The following is a 25,517-nucleotide window of genomic DNA, read 5'->3' on the forward strand; positions in this document are numbered from 1 at the left end:
CATCTATTCGATGCCGATAAGTCCTTTGTTGCAACAGCTGGCCGAGGCACAGTACCAAGAAAGAACTCAACTTTGTTCTTGGCACTAAAGGCTATCAAAACAAATTTACTACATTTATGATAATTGTTTGCATCTAAAACAGGAGAGACTAATAATGTTGTAGGATTCTCATTAGGGTGGATAAAGAAAACTATGGGAAACCATTTCATCAGTCATGGTTGAAAAGAAAGAAAACAAGGAACAAAGAGAAAGAAGATAATAGATCAAGAAAGAAAAGATAAACGCCGAATATCATCTAATACCATACTAGAATATCTTTTATTCAGGACACAAAGAAGATGCAGAACCCAAAAAATACAAAAAGAGAAGAAGCTAATTAATTTGAATATAAAAAATTACAAAAAAGAAAGACACATTACATAGAAAGAACATAAAGATATATAAGGAAAAAAAAAAGTTCGACGAACTAACTCGACAAATTCAATAAGCTAGCTTGACAAGCTAATTCAATTTTAATATATAGTATTAGTTGTAAATCAACTTTACCAAAAGACATATACTTTAAAAGTGTTTATTTACTCTTAACATTTGTCATTGTAGCTTCTTTGAGAATTACTAATTTTCATCCAATAAATGTGTTTCGGTTATTGGGACTGAGTCACCAAACTCCTCCATAATTTGTCTTCTAGCTGTCTGGTCTCGTGTTCACTTTTTCGCCCGGAAGAGAACCTGTCAAAGATTCTCGATGCCAAAGTCAGTACAGAAACCGTTTGACGATTCAATGAAATAGTAATGAATGTACAGTAAATGCAACTTATCTACCACTCACCTCTAACCTGTATTTATAGTTTTCGCCATGGGCTTGGGATTAGTGAAATGTTAATCACGGCCCAATTCCAGCCCAATGGCTCTAATCACAATTTCCCTAATCCTAGTCTTAATGACCCAGTATACCAACTGGCTGGCCTTGCGCAGCCGCCCGTACGGTATACCGTCGTTACTCATCCGAGTAGAAAGATGAATGGTCGGATCACACAGCGTGTAGTGAGTGTTTATGTCAGCCGTCCGACAATGCTATCAGAGGAGTAAAAAAGATTGAAAAAAAGTCGACCATTATATTGGTGTCGGCGTTGCTCTCAGACCGCCCGATCCGTTGATGTTATTCTCGAACCGCCCGGTCCATATGGTACAAAATGGATATCCATAAACAAAGACATTCTCATCTAAATGCACCAGTACAATCGAAGAGTGAAACTGTCGCTCGTAAAAAAACCAAACTTTACCTACTACACATGTTATTTATCCACCTTCCAGGATTGATTAAAAAAAGAACTATGATAAGATAAGATGTTATTTTTTTTAAAAGTTAATTATTATTTTCTTTGTTTAAAATTATCAAGTTTAAATATATCTCCAGAAAAAAAACATGTATAAGAAGGCACCAAGAATAGAAGATCAATACTAACTGAAGTCCTAATTTAACTTATATATTTTCCATAAAAAAGAGTCAACAAAACAAAAGGAAGACGTGTCCGATTATACATGGGAGATTTTTTTTTTCATTTTTTGAATTTTAAATTTCAAATCTTTTCTCTTTTTCTATTCAAATTTTAAGCCAAAGAGAGTGTATTCTAAATCTCTCATTGTATGTAATTAGAGGCACATTTAGATAGAATTTAGGAGAAGAATGTTGGACTCATAAACCATAAATAACCATCTCCACTCTTTGTAAATATCTTTTGAAATGAGTTTGTAAGAATAATACGTGAATATATTATTATCTACTTTGAATTGTGTCTTTGACTCTTGAACACAAGTAATGACTTTTTCTTGAACTTTTATCTAGGAAAACGATTTCTTCATCTTTGAAGAAGTTTTTCTTTTGTTCCTACAAGACTCAAACCTATTTTAATAAATACCCACTTAAACGTACTACATAAAATAAAATAATGCAATATACGCATAATTGAAGATTGAGGTCAGGCGCAGCCCTACAAAGAATAGGTAATGCAAATAGCAGAAGAATGCACAGTAAACACAGCAATATTTAAGCCCGAAGGGCATTAAAGAATATAACATTGTATGCGTCATTTATTTCAAGATTTATTATTGTATTTTGAAGAATAAAATCATCAATAATAATATTATACTAACAAAAGAAAAATGTTTCATATGGTCCAGAATTTGCCAGTTGAGTAAGCCAAAAAACAAAATATGATGATCCGATGTTATGGCATTTTTTTCGCTTAGATTGATGGTTATAGAAAATATAGTTCAACTTGTATTATCCACCACCTGAAATTCAACCACTAATTTACTTAGGTACATAATTAAGGTTATTGATGATGATCTGAATACATTTTAAAACAGATTACAAGTAACAAATAACACTAAGAACAATCATATGTCAGCCTATCAGACAAACTGAGGGTAATTCTAAGAAGACTTAAAGCATCATTGAGATGCTACATAAATATGATCTCATGGTCAATTTTTGGATAGGGCCGCTTCAAGCTTTTCTTTCAACTGTATGGCAGCAGCCTCCCCTCCCTCAGTTCTTATGGAGAATGTATGAATGATTTTATCATCTGTAGTAGAAACATTGGTGTCTTGAGCCACAATTTGATGCTCCCTGAAAGTTTTAACTACATCAGAAACAGGGTGAGTATCCAAAGGGCATCTCACTGTCACAACTGTGTCATCCTCTCTTTCCTGAAAATCCATATCTGGCAAGGATAGCTTCTGGTCCTTGTTGTTAATCATGTTCTTCTCAGCTTCCAACACTTTGATCTTCATCTGGAGATCAGTGATGAAGGTAATGGCATCACCAAGCAAAGATGCCTTGTCCATTTTAGATATATTGGGGACAACAGCTCTTAAGGCATAAAACCTCTGGTTAAGCTTCTCACGTCTCTGTCTCTCTGCTTCAACATGATTCAGTGGTTCCTCTCTCCCATTGGCAGGTTTTCTACCTCTTTTTCTGGGCTTCCGCTCATCTGCATGAATTGAGGACGTGTCTTCATTACCAAGATCTAGACAAGGAACCCTTGCTTGGGCATTAAAATTCCCACCCATCATTTGATTCAATTGAGGGAACATCTTCCCTTCACTACTGTCCCCCAAAGTTCCATTGGATGAATTTCCATACGCATGGTTCAACCCCAGTGCTTGAACTTCAAAAGAGTCTGAAGTAAAACCAGGATCATCTTCCACCTTTGGGGAGAAACTAATGGTTATAGACTGAGATTTTGTATCCCCCAGGCTTAACTCGTGCCCAAAAATCTTCGGAAACACCTTAGTCTGCCCGGGACTGGATTCCCCAAATGCTGTCTTCACCATCTCCACAAAACCCTGTTCTTCAGACACCACTTCATTCGAACCAAGCTCCACCACCCCAGATTTTAGAGGAACAAAAACAACAGTTTGAAGACCAGCCACTTTCCCTAGAAATGATCTAGATTCTAATTGATTCAAACAAGCGGCAGCATCAGATGTCCAAATCCATTTACCAGATTTGAATGAACTCCCAGGACCACATGGTGAATCAAAACCGAATATGTAACACATTGAGGATAAGTAAAACATGAGCAAATCAGACAACCTATCCAGTCTTGCATAATTAGCCTCTTTCGACACAGACCCACCAAAACAGGCATCAAGCTTCTGCAGCACCATCTTTCTCACCTCCTGCTCATCGTCCTTCCCCATTGAACTCCTCTTCCCTTTGGGATCACTGCAATGCCCGTCACCCCAAATCAAGGCAGAACCACCAGATTTCAAGCCAGCAACTTGCCAGAACACTGCATAGTTCCACTTGGAACCATCAACAAGCTGGCACAACCTCTGACGGAGGGTCGAGTCAGCACCGACGGAAGGAGCAACAACGCTGGAAAAGACATTATTGGAAAGTGCTGAAATGAAAAACGCAACAGCCTCTGCACCCAATACAGACTCCAACACACCCTTGTCTTCTTCGTTCAGACAAAACTTCTCCCCCATCATCTTTCTTCCTCCCTCCTACCTCATATATATCAAGATAAAAAAAACAATTCTCAAAAACGTTTCACTGGGATCTCACCCAAGCTTAAATTTCCAAAACCCCAAAATTTACATAAAAAAACCCTAAAATTAAAACCTTGAGAATATCCAACCAAACCCCACAAACTTCTGAAATTCATGACATGTGTCTTTCCAATTACATATAAAGGATGATTATCACCAACAGTCTAACTTAGTCTTGAGCTCCAGCTTAGTAAGTCGCAAACCCAATGAAAAATGTTTACCAGGAACAAACAAATTCAGCATAAAAACAAAAGAAAAAACAGAATTACCTGAACGATATTGATTTGGCGTGGTGTATGACGAATAGGTAGATAGAGAAAACTTTGAACAGATATAAGATTTGGAAAACCAGAGAAAGAAGTTCCGTCTGAGATCTGGAATTAAGCTATTTGTTCTTCTTTCCTTTAGTTTTTCTTTTCTTTTCTTTTACTTTGCCTATTAACGTTTATTATTGCATGTTCATCTATACGGTGGCACTAATATGTCCTCTAAAGTCTGAATAGAAAACATTGAACCACAAATATTCTTATACACAATATCTTATAAAATTTTAATAATAAGACTTAATTATTTTAATACTTATGAATCTAAAGAATTTTAATAAAATTTGCATTGTGTATCTTTATGAAGCAGTTAATTTCAAACTTAACAATTTATTCTTAAAAAATATTTTTTAATTAACTAAGGATGTAAAATTGTTTCAGATGTTAATTTGTTTGAATTAGTTTTTTTAATAATATAAAAAACTTATATTAATCCTTGAAAAGGTTTTCTTAATCTTGCTAAATTTAAATGTGCCACAAATTAACTCCTTATGGTTAAGAAAAGTCATTTTCTATCATAGAAATTTAAATTATTAATTTCTGGGACATTAATCATAATAGACAAAAACAACAATTATTGTTGTTAAAAATTTGATTGGGAATCATGTGTACTAGATAAAGTCTGTACACCAAAATAAAAAATCTGAAATGTTGTGTTCTAGAGATTTCTATAATTAAGGTATCTATATTATATCTAGAGTTCTCTCATTCAATGCTCCTTACTCAACTATAACATATTATATATATATATATATATATATATATATATATATATATATATATATATATATATATATATTTATGTGTATATATATATATTTATGTGTATATATATATATATATTTATGTGTATATATATATATTTATGTGTATATATATATATATTTATGTGTATATATGTATTTATGTGTATATATGTATATATATTTATGTGTATATATGTATTTATGTGTATATATGTATATATGTGTATATAAGCATATATGTATATATGTGTTTGTTAACGCGCGTATACTTGTTTTTCAGTTTGTTTTTCAGTTGGTACATTTTATATGTGTGTATCGGGTTTTAGTTGACAAAATTATTCTTATATATTATGGATTCTAAGTTTTAAGGTTAAGGATATTTGAATAATTTTATTTTGAAAACTAAAAAAAAAACAGAAATCCTCAAACCTTTATTCACCTCCCTCGTTCCTTTGAACTTTTTCTCTTTCATCTCTCTTACTCTAACATTTTCTCTGTCACCCTACTATAGCCCCAAGTGAAAAAATTAGAAATATTCGCCATTAAACAATTTGTCTTTGTAAAGAGCTGAGTCATTGGCATATTTGCTTTCATTCAAGATCTCTTCAATTTCATCGTCTTCAGTAACCTCTCTAATTTCATCATCTGCAGAGGTTGAATCATCATCTCTAAAAAATCCCTCTAGGCCAATTATCAATTCTTTCATATGTTATTATGCTTGTGAAAATTATATAAGACAAAAATTATAAAATGAAAAATTATTATATAAGAAATTGTTTAACCGCGAGTGTTTCTGATTTTTTCCATGCCAATTACCAATTTTTTTGGATGTCTTTATGCTGGTAAAAATTAGACATTTTTTTTAAGAAATTGTTTAACAATGAATGTTTCTGATTTTTTTTAGTTGGGACTACGACAAAGAAAATATTGGAATGAAAGAAATGAAAAAGAGAGAGTTGAAAGGAATGAAAGAGATGAGTGAAGGTTTGAAGGTTTTATCTAAAACTCGATACACATTGCTAAAATATACCAACTGAAAAATATATATACGCGCGTTAACAAACTCATTCATATATATATATATATATATTATTTTCTTCTAGAGTAGGGTAGTCGAAATAAATATATTTATTTTTAATTATATATTTGATGTAAATATTTTTAAATTTAAATAATTATTTTATTCTTTAAGGGACTATTTTACTTAAATTTAATTTTTTTCGATTTGATAATTTTTAAAGCTTAATATTTTTTATATTGTCAATTTTACTTTTTAGGAACTATTTTTTTTAAATTAAAATGATTAATTTACTAATCATGTGCCTGTGTGCAATGCTTCCTTTGTCTTCTCAAGGATCATTAAATAGTTTCTTTTATGTTTCCCTCCAAATATGATATGACAGTACTATATTTCATTCCCCACCCTTTGCGATTAGGCTTCAAGACTACAGAACAATCAGTGAGAACTATAAAAGAAAAAGGATTTGTAGTTTCAATAGAATGAAGGTGAACCTAAAAACGAAACACTTCATATTTTCCTGCCTCTAAGGACTCCCCATACCAAGGCAGCCTTTTGTCCTTCACATAATACAAAAAAGACAAAAAACTAACCTCTGCAAATGGATTGTAGGAAAACAGAGCTCTTTCGCAAATCAATATATGTTTTCCGACTACAACGAGTTTTAGCATTCTTTTGAATAACAGTAGCTGAACTACTAAGCAGGAATGCCCTTCGAGCATCCAATTCAGACATCTGACCAACTCTTAAGAATATTTTTGTTTCCCCTATCTGCAAAATTGGTAGATCACAAGTTCAGCTCAACATAGAAAAGCACCTCACAATAAAGAATTTTGGTCAACATATGTGACTCAGAATATAAATCATTTTCCATACATCGAGTGTGGTTTACAAATTTCATTTCACGCACCCAGTCAAATGAACTAAACCAGAAAGAGATTATGAGAAATCAATGACAGCAACTTTAAAGTAGAATGATATCAAATTACTTAAAAAAATAATAACTTTTGAATTCCTTTAAACATAACAAAATTCAATAGATTTCTTGCCGTACCTGATAACCTGTCAGCCCAATCTTCTCCAAAATCTTTTTACACGAATCTTTTTCATCAAAGCTGCATAAAAACAGATCGCTTTCAAGATGGGAACTAAATAAATGTCAAACTAGAAAGCATGATATCAAGACTATTGACTCCAAAATCTTTTTACACGAAACTTTTTCATCAAAGCTGCATAAATACAGATCACTTTCAAAATGGGGAACCAAATAAATGTCAAACTAGAAAGCATGATATCAAGACTATTGAGTAAAAGTAACATGGCTAAAATTGGGTTATGCTGAACTTACTTCCCACGAAGAATCTCCGGAGCAAGAATCCATAATCGAGTAATAAAATCATGAAAGGTCCAGTGAGTGGGAAATCCAGCGCATTTAATTCTTACTGCTTCAAGAACACCCTACAATAACACAATGGGCGAAAACTCTACAGGGGTAAGTTTAATTAGAGAAGCTACATGCCATTGGAAATTGTATTTCATCACATTATGCGAGTTATTTTTAAATGTAATTTCCAGTTGTCCCCTATTCAATATGAATAAACAGATAGGAGAGTAATTAATTAAGGATTGACCGAATAAATCCAGTATTTACTTGAAAGAGAATAGGAAAGTAGTAGCTAGTAAGATTGTATCAGGCAATGGAAGTGTCAACAGTTCTACTCAGAAAATATGGCAGAACTTAATTCTTAATTAGACTTACACCAGATCGTAATTGTTGGATGACGTTCATATGTTCAAATATGAAAGGTTTTAGTTGTGTATTTGGCTTCACGCATCTAATATAGTGTGGCTCTGTCAGATTGAGTGTATCCATCAATTGTTGTAATTGTAGCTGTACAAATAAGTACAAGAGTATTAACCTTCTGGCCTTTGGATTGAGGTAAGGCCTATCAGATACTGACAATATAAAGAACCATATTTTATAAACCTTGAAACGAGAACCAATGGAAGAAAACTTAGAAGATTTGGCTGACTCCTCAGAAAGTGGGGGGAAAAGACCTGATACAAATGAACATTTGGAAGCACTTAGCATCTCTTGATGTTCAGGAACAACATAGTCTTTGTTTTTGTCTAAAAAGTGCTCAGATTGATACTGAACCTGAAAAGAAGTGGCTAAATAATAAGTTTTAGCAGAAACTCGGGAAAAAAATTTCATAGCAATGTTGAAAAATCAAACTCACATCTCCTGCATAATGACAAACAGTGAAGTCTGAACGTGTCAATTTTGGCTTAATGAAGCGTTTGTGATCTTTGAATGTCTGATAAAGCTTCTGTGAAAATGTTTCATGAGTTGACTTAGGAAACATACTGCAAGCAGACAATGAACATGCCAATAAGGGTACTAGTTATTAAAAAAATCAAAATTGTAACAACTTCGTATGCTGCGTATGAACAATTTTGAAATATAATCCATGAACTTCTCAAGGACAAATTATCAGGAAACATTCACAAGTTAGTGTACATTTTTCCTTGGAGAAGTTATTGGTAAAGAGACCAAAACTTGCTCATTCTTTCACTTCAAATTTGTAAGAATGACTTTCAAATCCTTATAGTGCCAAATACGATGCATCACATATTACATGCAGAAAACTTATGCTGCCATTTACTAAAACAGTAACAATCAATTCAAAGAAATAACGCTTGACACAGTTATGGTACTTAATATGCCATTGGGAAAGTTCTACATTGTGTAAAATCTTTTCTTGTGAGGAAAGAATGCCTTCCATTTCTCTATTTTTCTCTCTTATTCAAATATAAAGGCATAAACAATAGAAAATTAAGAAATTTCTTCATACCAAGCTTCATCAAGCAGAGCAATAATTCCACCAGGTTTCTGAAAAAGAGAATTATAGATATCAGTGATGCCATTCTGAAAGTAGATTCAGAGGATACTATCTTAGCAAATTCTGAAACAAATATTCCAGAAATATTTCAAAACAGAATCCAGCACATAGCAAAAGCATGTTGTGAGAAGCTATTAATAAAACTTATCTTAACCACAGAATGATTAGTAGATGATAATCCTGGAATCGTTCCAAAACTATGAATATTGATAACTGCCTAAAGGCTTCCTTTGCTAGAATAGAGGCATATGTGGTCCATTGGCAATGAATAATGTGTACAGGTCTAACACAAGACAACAAATACACACCACCAATTGTAAACCCAGCCAACTGCCAGGCATCTGAGCCTAGCAGAAGCACGTTAGGTAAATTATGTACCAGAAATTTCAACTTCAATAGTTTCTCTTTTACAATAAGAAATTATCATAGGATTGATTATGCCAGAATTATTATTCATGTAAACAACCTTGCACTCAAGATAATTTAGACCTAGTAATGGCAGTTGATGACACATGTCTAACCAAACACAGAGGCCTTTGCAAAGCATAATCTATCAGAAAACCTAGTCTTTATGAAAAATGTGGGATACTTAAGTAATCTACATCAAACTATGGCGGTAAGAATAAAGTATACATTGTATACCAATTATCAAAGTTTATTAGATTTTACAAATACAACGGTTGCAACAATAGTTTTCTTTATTTTTCTACAGTGATACAACTGTTTAACGAAACATATAGATAAAAATGAAGATAACCAATCCTTAACAAATAAAACAACACGTCATAAAAAGCCCCGCATGCAGAAACACAATGTCCAGAAATTCCCCTCAATTTCTCTAAACATTGACTGTTGAGATGCTTTTGTCAGAGTTATAGAAACAATTGTTGAGCCTGTGAAAACAAAGTATGTAGGATATTTTATTCTTAAACGTCTCAAAAGTTTGTGACCAAGTGGTAAAGAAGAGTTCAATCCTTGGTGTGCCTGTGCATCCTGATCAAGTTAAATTCAAGCAAAAAGCAAAATAGGCATAAGTAGTTCTCTACACACCAAACCTATATAAGGTGTGTTTCAGACATAAAATCCATTTGTGGGCCTCCAGCCCTCTATCTAAGTTTAAGCTTTCATGAAATTTGACACCCTTAAGGTAGGCAGTGTTGAAACTATGTTCACATATAGCAGCAAACCATGGTATTAAATTTCACAGTTAATGGTCCTCAGATTAGAAATGTGGGTCAGTAATTGTTAGCCTCTGAATTTCAAAAATATAACTAAAATAAAAACCTATAAAGTATGATTTAAGAAGATCCTTTAATAAATACTAAAGCACAGACTAAAAGTTGGTAGAAACCTTTTCAATGAGATCCAGTACATCTTGATTATCTACAAATTCTAAGTAGCTCCAGTCAATCCCTTCTTTTGTATATTCCTCCTGCTCCATCTTAAACACATGCTGCAGCGCATCATTGGCATCAGATTGAATGTTGAGAGAAAAGTCTCACAGTGGGAATTGTAAAATATATGAAAAACTAACCTCATACCTGGTTGAAGTGTTGCTGTAGCTTTTCATTTGTGAAATTTATACAAAACTGCTCAAAGCTACAATGAGGGAACTACATATCAGCATGGATTTATCTTATTTACTACCACACCAAAATGAAAGGGAGAGCTTGCTTGCAAATATGTCTTCTCCAACTCAATATAAAATTACTATTCTGTTGTATTTTACGTTATGTTGCTAAGTAGTTAGTCAGGTAGTCAACTAACATCTCTGTAACGGACTGTTGAGTTAGAAGCTAGCTAGATATTAATAAGTGTACTCTCTCATCTTCTACCCTATAGTCAATTTATTCTCTTCTACAGTGTATTTAGGTTTCTTGGTTTCAATTATATATATATTTAACTAACATGGATGTGGCTGTATGAGACCTTCTTTTGTGAATATGTCTGTTTGTGTCTTCCTAAATTAGAGTATGCAAGCATACAATGACTACAAAATAAATCTAGAGCTACTGTAATAAATAACCTAAACTAGAGAATAAAGAAGCTAAAAAAGGAAATAATACTAATATCATTCATTTCTTCATATCCTTAACACAATAACAATTACCTTAAATAGCCTAAAACTACCAAGTAATTTGATAACAGCCCTGTAAGTGTCATCGTCTAACATTATGAAATAAAAAGAAAATAGAAAATAATGAAATGTGAAATAAACTAATTTAACCCTATCTAATATAAATCCTTCGACCAATTAGATTTGGGCCTAGAGCCCATCCTATCATACAATAACAACATTGCATTAAGAAAATATATTCTCACCTATTTGTTTGGAAGCTTTCAAAGCCATATATGTCAAGAACACCAATGAGACACTTTGAGCTAGGATCCTGCCCAATGGAGATATTAATTTTTTGAACTAACCTGGACATGACAAAAACAAATAATTGTATTTGATATTCCTTCTACAGAAAAATAAAAAATAAATGTTATATATGCACATAGACATATAGATACATACACACACACACACACATATATATATATACATGTATATAAACATATATATGTATATGTGTATATATATATATATATATGTTTATATACATGTACATATATATATATATATATATATTTATATACATGTATATGTGTATATACATACATATATATATATATGAAAAATCACATTACCAGTCAAATAAACGAGAATATATGGTTTTGGCTAAACCATCCCGGCTAACTGTGGCACCCAGAGGGTCAAGACTTCTTTTGATGATTTCTTCTGGAGTAACCATCATACGCTTACACAGTGCATCTTCCAAAGCATGCACATCACACCTGGAATATGAATAAATTCAATTGATAAATAATATCTATACAAGATTTTGGAAAGGATAACAGTAAAAATTCAGCAATACATAAGAAGTTCTGCTGTTGTTTGTAGATGAAACTTGGATTCTTCTTCTTCTAGAACTGCAAAATCAGTTTCTTCTGATTTTGAAAAGTTAATATTTCCAAGATGAAGAATACCAGCTACAACTCTGAAAATAGCATCCTGAGAGGAGGAAGTGAGGAAACATGTAACTAAGTTTTCATAGAAGTTTTGTTTGAAAGACAGCTAAATGAATTATTAGAAACACTAACAAATGTTTTAGTGATACCTGCTCGTCCTGACTGATTCCCACAATATCCATGGCTCTCTTGGTGCTAAGATATTCTTGAGCAGCATTAACACCAACTAATTCGTAGCAATTGGATTGGTTAAGGTAGTGAAATGATTTAGGATCTCCCAACTTATATTTCTCCTTTTCCTAAATGAAATCAGGATGCTGCCAATAAAATGACATGAAGAATAGTGAATAGAAGATGAAGCTTTGAATTGCTTACCTCTGGAGGAGAAGCGCAGAGAAGGTAAAAACAGTGATAGTTACGCTCAGGATCTGAGATTTGGCAAACACGAGATTTCTCAAGCAGATAAGTTCTAATGGCTGCACCAGATATTCGTCCAAACTTATCAAATTGGATCTCAACAAATTTTCCAAAACGGCTGCAAGAAAATAAAAGAAACAGAAGTATGAAACTGCTACTAATTATTGAAATCACTAATTCATAAATGAGAAACAACCTTTATGATGCCCAATACCTCGTATTAAATTAGTAACAAACTAAAAAGCATTGAGCATGTAAATGATGATATAGTCAAAAGATGAAGAAAAATTGAGTCAATTATTCAAAAACCTGCACCCATGATATGAATATAAACTATATACTAGAAATAATTCACAAAATCAAGCATATAGCTGAAAAAGTGTAGCATAAAAAGGATTTGTTTATCACGTACATAATGTAATATAAAAAACCAAGCATAATAGAAACATAACCAGAAATCTCTTACCTGGAATTGTCATTTCTAACAGTTTTTGCATTACCAAATGCTTCAAGAACTGGATTTGACTGCATCATTACAATTTAAAAAATAGATTGATGAGTTCAACATAACTCAGAAATAAGACATGAAATAAGAACTACTTGACTCACCAAGAAGAATACAAAGAAGATTACAAAATATTAGAAAAACAGGAGAAAAGACTGGAATTTGGTTGGACTAGTTTACTACATGATCTTATCACAACCAAGATCCTGATATCAATAGAAAATATTGAGTCTATTTCAGCAGACTCTCTCACATGAAATTAATCTAATTAAATTTTTTTCCTTGATCAACTGCTTGTTAGGTTGCTACAATAAGTATATTGAAGAATGTCCTGATTGGTTAGATCCTTCTGAAACTCGTCATAATCAATGAAAATAAGGTAGCTATGTTTCTATGCAAAGACAGAAATGAGGAAATAATGATACTTGTATTTGTGACTTGTTCTAAGGGTGTTAGTTATACACAGATTCTCTCCAATTGCTTTTTACATATTTCATCTCAACATGGTATATAGGGCCTAACAAGAAAACCCTAACATATGTCTACCTACTGATCCCATTATATATCAGTGCCAAAAATTTTGGAAAACCATGTACTTTTCTAGTTTCCTTTCCCCCTCTGGGCCTCCTTTTTTTCACCATGTTTCATGCCAACTGCTACTACTGTTTTCCAGAAATTTTTCTGGCAAGCAATTTTCGCACAAGACAATCACCATGTTGACTATGAGAAATAATCACAGATTTGCAACTTTGAACTTAAAAACAGCATGTGCTCTAATGCACCCCTCCTAGAAGCTCCGTTTTCTCTCTCAGTTACAACTTCACTACTCATGGCTACTCACTGGCCATGCCTTCAGCCAGCACACATACATACATGTTGGGGTTACTCAACTGCCCTGGAAAGCCGCCTATTACCTGCCCAGCCCTTTTTGCTTCCTCTCTCTCCCTCCTTGGTGATCCATAGCTGATATGCAGACTGTGACAATTAGGCAACCCTTCCATCTTCACAAACTTCCTCAAATAATACAAGGAACATGAGACATCCAGTTCTACTACTTGTGTTGTGCACACAAGTAATCCCTCTACTGGTGTCTAAGTCCACATCCACATCTCTTGGTCCTTAGGTCCTTAATTCTAGTGTTATTGATCATATCACATTCAGTAAATCCTTTTTCTCCATTTTTTTTCTAGTTTAAGTAATTTACCCTTTATTCCTTTTGCTGATTGGTCTCAAACATTTCATTTAATTTGGTACTCTCCATCTCGTACCATCTTGTTTGGTTGATAATTTCCTCAATATTCTACAGTCACAATTGAATTTTACTATCAATGAGTCATTTAACTCTTTTATTGATTATTTCATTTTTTATTAAAGATTTTGTTGCCCTATAGGATCCGAGTTTGGCTGGATAATTGGCTCCAGATGTCAATCACATGAACTTTATTAACTTAGACCTCTACCCACGTTGGTTAGTTGGTGGATTCTTTTGTTTTCATCCACACTTAGCTAGATCATCCTAGTCTTGCCAAGTTACAACAAGAAGCACTAATTCTTTCCAAATTGTCTACGTTACATTAATTATGTCAATTCCCCTGTATTGATCATTATTATCAATGCACTTTGTTGATTTTAACAAAAAATCAATTCTAGTTGTTTTCCATAATCCAATCTTTTATCAAGAGATAAAAAATCAATTTTAAGTTCGAACTTGCATTTTCCAAAGTGATAATGCGCATGAACATTTTGATGACTTGGGTCCAACCAATGGACCCATCAAAAAGGAAAAGAACTAAACAAAGGTCAATAAGGAAGTCAAGATCTATCAACAAGGATTATGCAAGCTCAAAATCACCCATCAAGGCCATGCATGTCCGCCTAGCGACATGTCCAAGTCGCTTAGCGAGAGGCCGCTCAACGAGAAACACGGTGATAGGTACCCAAAATTTATTATTTCCTCAAAGAATTCCAAGACAGGTTCTTGGATGATCTTGCAGATAGACCAGACAGCTTGCTCTGCACTAGAATATAGAACACAGACAACACCATGTCTTTTGAGAGGACCTATCTCTCCCTTCCCATTGTCTATCAAACAACTCCAAAAACTAAAGAAAACAACCCCCCAAACAGACTTTATAATAGTCTGACACACAACAAACCCACCACACAGACATTTATAACTGTTTGTCCCTCTTATTCCCTCTTAAACCCACCAACAGAACATGCTCTAAAGTTTTGGAACAAGCCAAATTATTATATACCAATGATACTCAACGTCTATATGGTGTTTGTCACGATCTTTTCAATGTTGTTGCTCCACGAAATCAATAATCTATGGCTGATTATTTTGGTAACACCATGCTCTTTTTCATGAATTTAATTAGGTTTGACCTCTTGCCTCTACTCCACCACAAGAAATAGAACAAGAGTCAAAGTTCTTCTTGGTATTGGCTTTACACAAACTTGCTAATAAATATTCCCATGTCCATGATCAAATTTTGGGTTCCTTGTTATACCGAATTTTACTTCTACTTGTTCCACCCTTTTGTGTGTGCCAAGTAAACCTATCAATGATACACTTGTTTCTACAAATGATTCTTCTGCTTTGGCATCTCAACATGATGATCACAACTGCTCTCGCAAGCCAAGAAAAGGGCGCCACAAGTGTGACCATTGTGGCAAGCTAGGCCACAAGATTGACAGGTGTTATGCATTACATGGTCATCCAACTCGCTCTGTTGTTGTTGCTAAAACTGATTCCCCCTCCATCTAATATTGGCGATAAATCTGCTCTCTTCAATGAATTTCTTAAGTGGTATGAGGATCGTCAGCCCTCTAGTTCCACTGCTTCTATTGCACACATAGGTACATCTTTAGTTAGTCTGACTCTATCTTCATCTATTGGTCCTTGGGTTCTTAACTCAGGAGCCACATATCACATTACTGGTAACAAATCTTTGTTTTCCTCTTTATCCTCTCCGAATAATTTACCTTCTGTTACAATGGCTAATGGGTCTAGGGTTTTAGCTCATGGTGTCAGGACTATTAACCTTTTTCCTTTTTTATCCATTGATAATGTTCTTTATGTCCCTGGGTCTCCTTTTAACTCATTATCTATTACTCGTCTAATTCGTTCTTTTTATTGTGTTATTTCCTTTACCAAAACTTTTGTTTGTTTACAGGACCGAAGTTTGAGACAGATGATTGGCACCGAATGTGATTCTCATTGTCTTTATCATCTCTGCCCTTCTACACATGTTGCCACAGTTACGAAGTCTCCATCTCTCCTTCATGCTAAGTTAGGTCATCCTAGTCTGGCCAAATTGCAACAGTTGGTTCCCAACTTGACCAAATTGTCTAGTCTAGTGTGTAAGTCGTGTCAATTAAGGATGTTAGAATTATTGATTATTGTGTTTAGAGCTGAGTGTGTATGTGCTGTATCTGAGTGTGTGTGAGGTGTCTTCCATTCACTTAATCCTATAAATATAGGATTAAGGAGAAGGGTGTAAACATATTCAAGTTATTCAAGTCATTCAATATAATTCCATTTTCACATGGTATCAGAGCAGGTTCTCTGATCTCTTCTTGTGGCCTCTGCTGTCTGTCGGCGGCCATGGCGGCCGACCGCCGGCAGCCCCTAAAATTTCAGTGGGCAGTCCATTTTCATTTCTTCTTAAATCTGTGCCACAGTCAGCACCAGTGCAGCCAGTCACCTCTGCCGTTGACCATCGCCAGCCACTGTCCGCTGCCAACCTCTGTCCGCGGCCGGCCACCGTCGTCGCCGCTGCCGCCGCCACCGCCGGCCACCGTCATAGTTTCGACGGGTGACCTGCGGATCTGGACCGTCTCTTCGAGCGACGGCCAACCACGCCGGTTTCGAGAGCCACTTCTCAGTCACGCGCCGCCACGCAGCGGTTCTTTCCGGCCAGTCCGCCGTCGCCGCCGCCGAACGTCGTTTGCTCCGGCGAAGTCAAGGGTTAGGTTCGCCTTGAGAAGCGCAACCCAACCCTAGTGGTCCCGTCCTCCGAAGCCTCCGCACCAGCTGTCACGCGCCGCTTCTTCTCCGTCAGATCTCGGGCACGTGTTTGTCACGCGCCGCCTTCCCAGCGTCGGCATCAAACCGCGACGCTGCCGGTCGTCTCGCCGAAGCTTCCTCTCTCTGTTCTGACCCTCCATAACAGCCATTATTGCCATCTTCGTCTGTCTTCATAGCATCTTCATCTCGCCGCACGTTCCACATCGTCGGACCTTCCTCTCGCTTCTGCGATTCTATGCTTCGTCTCAGCTGCTGATGCCGTTGTCCACGCCGTCTGCCGCTGTCCGCGCCGTTTGCCGCTGTTTGCCGCTGTTTGCCACTGTCCAGGCGCCGTTTGCCACTGTCCGGCACCGTTTGCCGCTGTCCGGCACCATTTGCCACTGTCCAGGCACCGTATGCTTCCAACCACTGTAGGCCCCCATCACCTCGTCAGTTAGTGATGGCAGTCCCTGTAGTTTTGTCGCTTCCAGCCACTACAGGCCCCATCAGTCAGTGATGGTAATTTAGTCCCTACAGTTTTATAGTAGTCAACCGCCGCTGCAGTCGCTACCGCCTCAGACAGACGCAACTGCGTCAATTCTTCTTGGGCTAGAGTTTAGCCCGATCTTCTTGTGATACACTGCTAAGTATCACCACTTGGGAGTTGTCCAACAAAGAATTTTGGACCTCCAACATATCTTTGGATCTTTGATGCCTTTGTTTCAGCATTGTAGCTTAATATTTTGTTTTGTTTTAGTGGTCCAGCAACTGTGATATTCCACATTTCCGCCGTTCACACTAAGGGGGAGTACGTTTCCAAGACACTGCAAGTCACATATATATGGGTGTAGTCCTTGCAGTTTTGTAGATTTCAGCTACTACTGTTGATCCCGTCACCCAGCCATCATTGATGAGGATTTAGTGTAGTCCCTGCAGTTTTGTAGCTCTTAGCTTTCAGCTACCACTGTTGATCCCATCACTCATCCATCATTGATTGGAGATCAGTCCTTGCAGTTTGTCATTGTCCACCACTGCTTTCCTTCATCCACTTTTGAAGTTGAAGTTTCACAAGCTGCTGTTAGTCCATCTATGTTTGCCTCACACTCTTGAAGACAAATCATCTGGTTCAACACTGATTTCATCTATTCCAAGCTTAGTACATACAATCTGTATGCTCCAGCTTGAGGGGGAGTGTTAGAATTATTGATTATTGTGTTTAGAGCTGAGTGTGTATGTGTTGTATCTGAGTGTGTGTGAGGTGTCTTCCATTCACTTAATCCTATAAATATAGGATTAAGGAGAAGGGTGTAAACATATTCAAGTTATTCAAGTCATTCAATATAATTCCATTTTCACAAAGGAAACATAGTCATAGTTCCTTTCCTAGTAGTGTTTCACAACATGTTTCATCCCCTTTTGCCTTTATGCAATCTGACATTTAGGGTCCTAGTCGTATTAAGTTTAATTTAGGTTTTCAATATTTTGTCACTTTTATTAATGATTATTCCATATGTACTTGGTTATTTTTAATGAAAAATCGTTCTGATTTATTTTATATCTTTCATACTTTTTATAATGAAATTAAAACTCAGTTTGGTATTTCTATTCAAACTTTGCAAACTGATAATGGCCGTAAATATCATTCAAATTATTTCAAACAATTTATGGCTTCTCATGGCATTCTCCATCAAACTTCATATGTTTTTATACCTCAACAAAATGGGGTGGTTGAGAGCAAGAATAGGCCTCTTATTGATTCATGGTGAGCTTTCTCAACATTTTTAGGGTGATGTTATTCTTATTGTATGATATCTTATTAATCGTATGTCGTCTTCGATTTTAGATAACAAAATTCCTCATTCTATTTTATTTCCTCATGAACCTCTCCATCCCTTGCCTATGGAAGTTTTTGGGTCTACATGTTTTGTTCAAAATTTTGGTCCTAAACTTGATAAGTTATCTCCTAGATCACACAAATGTGTGTTTTTAGGATTTACTCAATCTAAAAAATGATACAAGTGTTTTTCTCCTTCTCTTAACCGTTATTTTGTTTCTGTAAATGTAACCTTCAATGAATTTTCGTTTTACTTTAAGGGTTCATCTTCTTTTGATGTGTCTCCATCCACTATTGTTAATATTCATGTTATCTATGATCCTCCTCTTATGCATAGTCCACCGTCCGATTCTCCTCCTCCACCACCCCTTCAGGTTTACAGTTGAAGACATTGTTCCCAACAACCACCAAGTGACTCACTTCAAGTGCCAACTATTTTGTCTCCTTCAGTTCCTACAACTAAGTCTAACCTCCCAATTGCTCTCCATAAAGGTATACGTTCCACTCGTAATCCCTCTCCACATTATATTGCTTTGAGTTACCATAGATTATCTTCAACTTTTTATAGTTGCCTTTCATCTATTTCTTCAATGTTCATCCCTATATCTGTCAATAATGCCTTAGTCCCTCTTGATTGGCGTCAGGCCATGCTAGATGAACTTTATCCTCATTAGAATAGTGGAACTTGGTTGCCCGTCCCATTACCATCTGGAAAATCTGTTGTTGGTTGCAAGTACGTTTTTGCTATCAAAGTTAGTCTTAATGGTACTATTGATTGCCTCAAAGCTCAACTTGTAGCCAAAGGCTACACACAAATTTTTGGATTGGATTATGGAGATACATTTCCTCCCGTGGAAAAGATGGCTTTTGTTCATTTATTTCTGGCCATGGCTCTTCAACAATGTCCTTTTTATCAACTGGATGTCAAAAACGTTTTTCTCAATGGAGATTTGTAGGAAGAAATTTATATGGAGCAACCTCTCAGATTTGTTGCTCAGGGGGAGTCTTCTGAATTGGTATGTAATCTTCGCAAATCTATATATGACTTAAAACAGTCTCTTAGGGCCTGGTTTGACAAATTTAGTAGCGTTGTTCAACAATTTGGTACGACTCGAAGTAAGGCAGATCATTTATTCTTTTACCGTCACTCAAATGCTAGATATGTCTATTTGATAGTATATGTTAATGACATTATTCTTACAAGCAGCAACCACCATGGCATCACCCAGATAAAACAACACCTTTGCTATCCTTTTCAAACCAAAGATCTTGGCAAACTCAGATACTTCTTGGGTATTGAGGTAGCACAATCCAATGATGGTATTTTTATATTTCAAAGGAATTATGCATTAGATATTTCGGACAAAACTGGTTTGATGAATTCAAAACTTGTTAACACATCCATGGATCCAAATACCAAACTCTTACCAAATCAAGGGGAACCTACTTCAGATCTTGAGCAATATAGAAGATTGGTAGGGAAATTAAATTACCTTACAGATAATCATCCGGATTGGGCAGGATCTCCTTTCGATAGAAGATCTACCTCCGGATATTGTGTCACCATTGGTGGTAACTTGATTTCTTGGAAGATCAAGAAAAAAAGTGTTGTGGCAAGATCTAGTATAGAGGCAAAATATAGAGATATGGCCTCAGCCACTTATGAACTTGTTTGGCTTAAGCAATTGCTTAGAGAGTTACAATTTGAAAATGTCACTCAAATGACATTTATGTGATAATGAGGCAGTTCTTCATATCAGTTCCAATTTTGTCTTCATGAAAGAACCAAATACATTAAGATTGAGTGTCATTTCATTTGAGAGAAGATTATATTTGGAGACATCAAGACTGAGTTCGTTAACTCAAATGATCAGTTAGCATATATTTTCACTAAGTATTTAAGGGGATTGAGAATTGATTGTATTTTTGGTACATACAATTCATACGCACCAGTTGAAGTAAGTGTTAGATATATTAGATTTTATGTTCATTAGGGAAACGTAGACTTTTGATATTGGTAGATATTGTTAATATTGTTTTTTAACAATATCTTCTATTTACCATATTTATGTTTGATTGTCATATATACTTGACAAGTAATGGAGTGGCTTTTATAGACGAGGCAGGTAGCGGATAAGCTCTACCCATACCCACCCCAACCATTTATCATCCCTAATCAGGACAAGGAAACTCAATTTAACCCAAAACATATCAAAGATTAATTTGGAAACTAAATTACCTCACAATGATTCATCTAGATATCTCATTTCCAATAAGTGTGAAAAGCCACTTCAGCAATTATCCTCACAACAGTCACTGGGATGAAATGATAAGTATTGTGAAATATTTGAAGAAAGACTCAAGACCTCTTATTTCAAGGCAACAATCATACACATCTTGTTGGTGTAGCTCTCCCATTAACAAGTGATCCATTTCAAGGTTATTCTTTTATTGGAGAAATTTCTAGCTCTCCCATTGATAAGTAGTGAAATATTTTAAGGAAGCCCAAGACCTCTTTTGTGAAGGCAACAACCATACACATCTTGTGAGGTATTTATTACATTGATCTAGCTCTCCCATTAACTAGTGATCCATTTCTAGGTTTTTCCTTTTTATTGGAAAAATTTTGATTTCTTGGAATAGCAAGAAGCACATGTTGTGGTAAAATCATGTATTAAAAGCAGAACATAGACAGTGTCTCATTCCTGTATTTGTGACTCATTCTATAAATACTACTTCTCAATGTGTATGTTATTCAAATGGATTCTCTGTCATAGTCTCGCCCACATTTTCATCTCAACTCAGCAAATGAAAGGTTAAATTTATTAAAAAATAATCATGTTGTCCATGTTTCTCAAATGATACAGCAGTGAGTTATACATTAGCCATAACTAATATTAGTAAAAGATAAAAATCAATAATTCATTAGCTAACAATTTTTAACTATGCAAAATTGACTGGTGAGAGTAAGATAGTTGGTAAAGAGTATGCGGAACAGCTTTAAAAATATGTTTCAGTAAAAATTACAACAAAATATGCAGAAATAATAGCAACCATAATCCAGAGTTAGATAACCCTCTTACCTCTAGTACTTGTTTTTCAACTGTTCGGCCTTCTGATGCAGTGTGACCACCTAAATATGCCAGGTACTGCATAAGCATTTTGGTGGTTTCTGTCTTACCAGCACCACTCTCACCACTAACAAGAATAGAATTGCTTTTCACCTCATTCATCATTTCCCTAATTTAAACAACCAGTCAGCAATAAGAATACCATTTAAAAAAAAAGGTTGAGAGTAAATGAGGCGCAAATTCACCTATATGCTGCTTCAGCAATAGCAAAAACATGTGGGCTCAAATCTCCAACCATTGATCCCTTGTATCTTTGCATCACATTAGTATCATAGAGATGTGAAAGACTTTGGAAGGGATTGATTGCAATGAGAATATTTCCGGTATAAGTCTGCCTCGATGTAAAATTAGTATAAAAGAGATGTCAATATATAGCTGTGGTTTAAATTATTATAAAAGAGATGTCAATATATAGCTGCGGTTTAAATTATTCATCATGTATCATATTTCCCTTGCATCTAAGTTTTTTTTGCCATGATTTCAAACTGAATGTGGGGGGTAATCTTACATATATTTCATTCATCGCATATCTAGTTTCCAAATTATGCAGCACAGCTGGCTCATGCAAATAAGCAAGCTTGGTCATGTCATCAACTCCATCAGCTGGTGCATCGATATCCTTTGGATATAATTTTGACAAATGGGAAACAACCTAGTGACATGGAAACAGAATAGAAGATGATTGGTCAAGATTACATGAGCACACATGTGGGCAGCAATATTTCAAATGTGAAGTAAATTTGGAAACACTACATTGAAAGAATGTGACTTATTAAACATCTCGGTTTACCTTCCTCTCATCACTAATCTGAATTTCAGCATCTTCTCCATTGATACTCAGTACCTGGCCAGCAATCCAAATTACTTCTGGATCTCCAACCCAAACATGAGAACCAACAACAATATTTTCCGGAATCCCCTGAATCATTTGTAATCAATAGCATTTAGAAAGTTCTTGATTACGATCAACACATGAAAGTAAATGGCCAGAATAAAACAAAGTCAATTTGATGTGCCTGAACTCAGTGTCTTTCAAAGGGAACAGCTGATAACAGAAACAACATTATCTGCTGCATAATCATTCAGTTTTCATTTATTTATCCAAAGAATGTTGGAATAGGTGAAGGATATTTCCTAAAAGTCATTTGACTTTGTAAGTTCAGTCTCAGATTACAAACATAGCACTAGTTTTAAACTTTAAAAAAATCAACATTCAATATTTGAATTATAACAGATTTTGGTCACAGTCTTGGGAGCCAATCCCACCTTAATGCGCTGCTTTTAATATGAATGGAAAACATGATTTTGAAAGTCATGCCTCTTGGCATGGATTATTAGCTCGGATCACAATATTCATATTTATTTGGGGGAAAGAAGAACATTTCAAGTCTCACTAAGTTATTGAGACTTGAGATACATACAAAACCTGTCTTATGACCGAAATCCTAATCAAAAAATTTATTAGCACGACCATACACTTTTTGTAGCCATGTATAGTCTTCGCAGCGTACATGGGACTCTAAATTGCACCCTCTTCTCAATCTTAGTACGGAAGAGCGTCTCAGTCAGAATTGCAGTATATAAAATATGACAAGAAAACTAACAATTTCCACCCTAGAGCATTACTCTCCCTATATAGTCCCTAAAGTAAACACATTACATAAATAATTCCTGAAGTATAAGAAGAAATCATACAAAATAGTTCCTCAAGTATTAAAAACTCCTTAAAATCAGTACTTGGAAGTTAATGAGATATATCGACAAGAATTAAATTAATGGTTATTCAATACTCTGAGGACTATTTATATAACATCATTCCTAAGAGAGCACAAAATTTCAGTTATGAAATTGATGGTTCCCTCAAAATATGACTATATATAAGTCCAATCAAACATATCACTTTCAAAAACTTTTGCTTCTCCCAACTTCAGCAGCATTTATTAACCTTCTAATCTTCTAGGTTTTCAGCAACTTCCTTTAGTATGCCTATCAACGTCTTACGAATTGTAAAATCTCTAAAAAATCAAGTAATTACGAAGCAATGGGATAGAACACTGCAAGCCAAACTGACAAGGATTCGATTCTGCAAACAGCGATCGCTCAAAACGAAATGAGCAACAACCGTACCATTTCCGGAGAATATGAACCTCAGCCAAATAGGTGTCACCGGCCAAGAAAAACACGTGCGGACATTTTCCAACGGCGTGGAAGAGAAATCATGGATCAAAGTTGAACGCGAGGGAGCTGTGGTTTTGAACGTGCAAGAGAGATCGGAATGAGAATAGAAGCGAAGAGAATAATTGCTTTGGAGTTTGCCTAGCGCGAATGGAAAAGTGATAGTGATGAAGGTTTGTGAGAGCAGAAATGTCTGAAGGCCCTGCAAAATCGCCATGCTTGTGGACATTCTTGTGCCTCGCACTCTTCCCTCTTCTCTCCTCGCCGCATGGACTTCGCGGGTAACCATACACGTTTGAGAAACTTTGAAAGTCACCTTTGCATAAATTTAATTCTAATCTTACTTTTGTGTATAGGATATTACATAATTATATTATATCTATCTCTATTAGGATTAGTTTTCTACGTCGTAATAATATAAATTATCAATTTTATTCTTAAGTGGCTTTTTTAAAATTTAATCAATTTTTTAAACTTCAATTTTTTTAATTTAATATTTTTCTAAACTTAAATAATTATTTATAATAAAATATTATCAACAAAATAAACAAAAGCTATTTACAATAAAATTATAAAATATATATATATATATATATATTAATTTTTACAATTATGATTTTTTTTATTGGAAAAATTAGTACGAAAAAGTAGTACGTGTGCACTTCATTAATATAAAATAATTTTATTATTATATTTTAAAGAATTAAATATGTTTAGTCTCTTAATTTAGTGAAAACAAATTCCTATGTTTATTTTTTTAATAATAATAAAATTATTATTACAAAAATAAATATAATTTTTTTACCACTTAACTCTGAATAATTTTAATTTATTTTGTAGGTAACTTTTATTTATTTAATTTTAAAAAACAATTAAATTTAAAAAAAACGGTTAAATTTGGATATAGTTTCACATGTCAAATTACAATGTAACATTATTAATATAACATGATAGTATTATATGCAAAATAAATAATGTATTGCCAATTAGAATTTACCTATTGAACGAAGTAAAACGAATAATGAATATCACCTATTCATATAATAAGCTGTTTATATGAATTTGTCAACAAAATTTATATGGACTTATTTAAAATAGTAAAATAAAAAACATTTAGAATGATAAAATAAAAATAAGAACTAGTTTAGTTAACTTTTAATTATTTCATAAATTTTGGATATTTTAATTAAATTTATTTTAAGAAAATATTATATATTAAAAATATTTGTCTATTTATTCTTGTCATGAAAATTATATATATATATCTCATTTCTAACTTATTAACTGAATCAATTTATTTTTTCCTCTTCATTTTATTTTAATTTATTGATCAACTGCTTACTTTCTTCTTAAAAAAATGAATTAACCAATAAAAG

At 34.6% G+C, this 25,517-nt stretch overlaps 2 protein-coding genes across 6 annotated transcripts; both read right to left on the reverse strand.

Annotated features, from left to right (window-relative positions):
* Positions 1-2,258: 2,258 nt before the first annotated feature.
* On the reverse strand, positions 2,259-4,566 carry LOC108318817 (transcription factor MTB3). Of its 2 annotated transcripts, none has more exons than XM_017556334.2 (2): positions 4,332-4,566; positions 2,259-4,017 (listed from the first exon to the last, which is right to left on the reverse strand). In XM_017556334.2, the coding sequence occupies exon 2, from the start codon at positions 4,000-4,002 to the stop codon at positions 2,488-2,490; it is 1,515 nt and encodes a 504-aa protein (XP_017411823.1). In that variant the 5' UTR covers positions 4,003-4,017; positions 4,332-4,566; the 3' UTR covers positions 2,259-2,487. The 2 variants fall into 2 exon arrangements, with proteins under 2 accessions (XP_017411823.1, XP_017411824.1); XM_017556335.2 differs by having other exon boundaries at positions 2,259-4,021; positions 4,332-4,553.
* Positions 4,567-6,638: 2,072 nt separating this feature from the next.
* LOC108323722 (myosin-11-like) lies at positions 6,639-24,465 on the reverse strand. 4 transcript variants are annotated; one of them, XM_052874373.1, is made up of 20 exons: positions 24,094-24,465; positions 22,757-22,885; positions 22,475-22,618; positions 22,152-22,297; positions 21,919-22,075; positions 12,951-13,009; positions 12,443-12,602; positions 12,217-12,366; positions 11,974-12,110; positions 11,747-11,893; positions 11,375-11,476; positions 10,594-10,651; positions 10,404-10,505; positions 9,005-9,042; positions 8,390-8,516; positions 8,137-8,307; positions 7,909-8,040; positions 7,498-7,607; positions 7,204-7,264; positions 6,639-6,920 (listed from the first exon to the last, which is right to left on the reverse strand). In XM_052874373.1, exons 1-20 carry the CDS (start codon positions 24,094-24,096, stop codon positions 6,738-6,740), a joined length of 2,316 nt encoding a protein of 771 aa, XP_052730333.1. In that variant the 5' UTR covers positions 24,097-24,465; the 3' UTR covers positions 6,639-6,737. The 4 variants fall into 4 exon arrangements, 2 of the variants coding, with proteins under 2 accessions (XP_052730333.1, XP_052730332.1); XM_052874372.1 differs by having other exon boundaries at positions 7,909-8,307; XR_008247620.1 differs by lacking the exon at positions 6,639-6,920 and having other exon boundaries at positions 7,498-7,633.
* Positions 24,466-25,517: the final 1,052 nt, after the last annotated feature.

This window comes from Vigna angularis, chromosome 3 (genome assembly GCF_016808095.1).
Source record: "Vigna angularis cultivar LongXiaoDou No.4 chromosome 3, ASM1680809v1, whole genome shotgun sequence".
In the NCBI taxonomy this organism is placed as follows: Eukaryota; Viridiplantae; Streptophyta; class Magnoliopsida; order Fabales; family Fabaceae; genus Vigna; species Vigna angularis.

Excerpts from the sequence above, each read along its gene's own strand:
- LOC108318817 (XM_017556334.2), bottom strand. The coding sequence starts at position 4,002 with ATGATGGGGGAGAAGTTTTGTCTGAACGAAGAAGACAAGGGTGTGTTG.
- LOC108323722 (XM_052874372.1), bottom strand. Across the intron at positions 22,076-22,151 it reads ATTGCTGAAGCAGCATATAG|GGAAATGATGAATGAGGTGA; the intron begins GTGAATTTGCGC and ends TGTTTAAATTAG. Across the intron at positions 12,603-12,950 it reads GTTAGAAATGACAATTCCAG|CCGTTTTGGAAAATTTGTTG; the intron begins GTAAGAGATTTC and ends ATTTTCTTGCAG.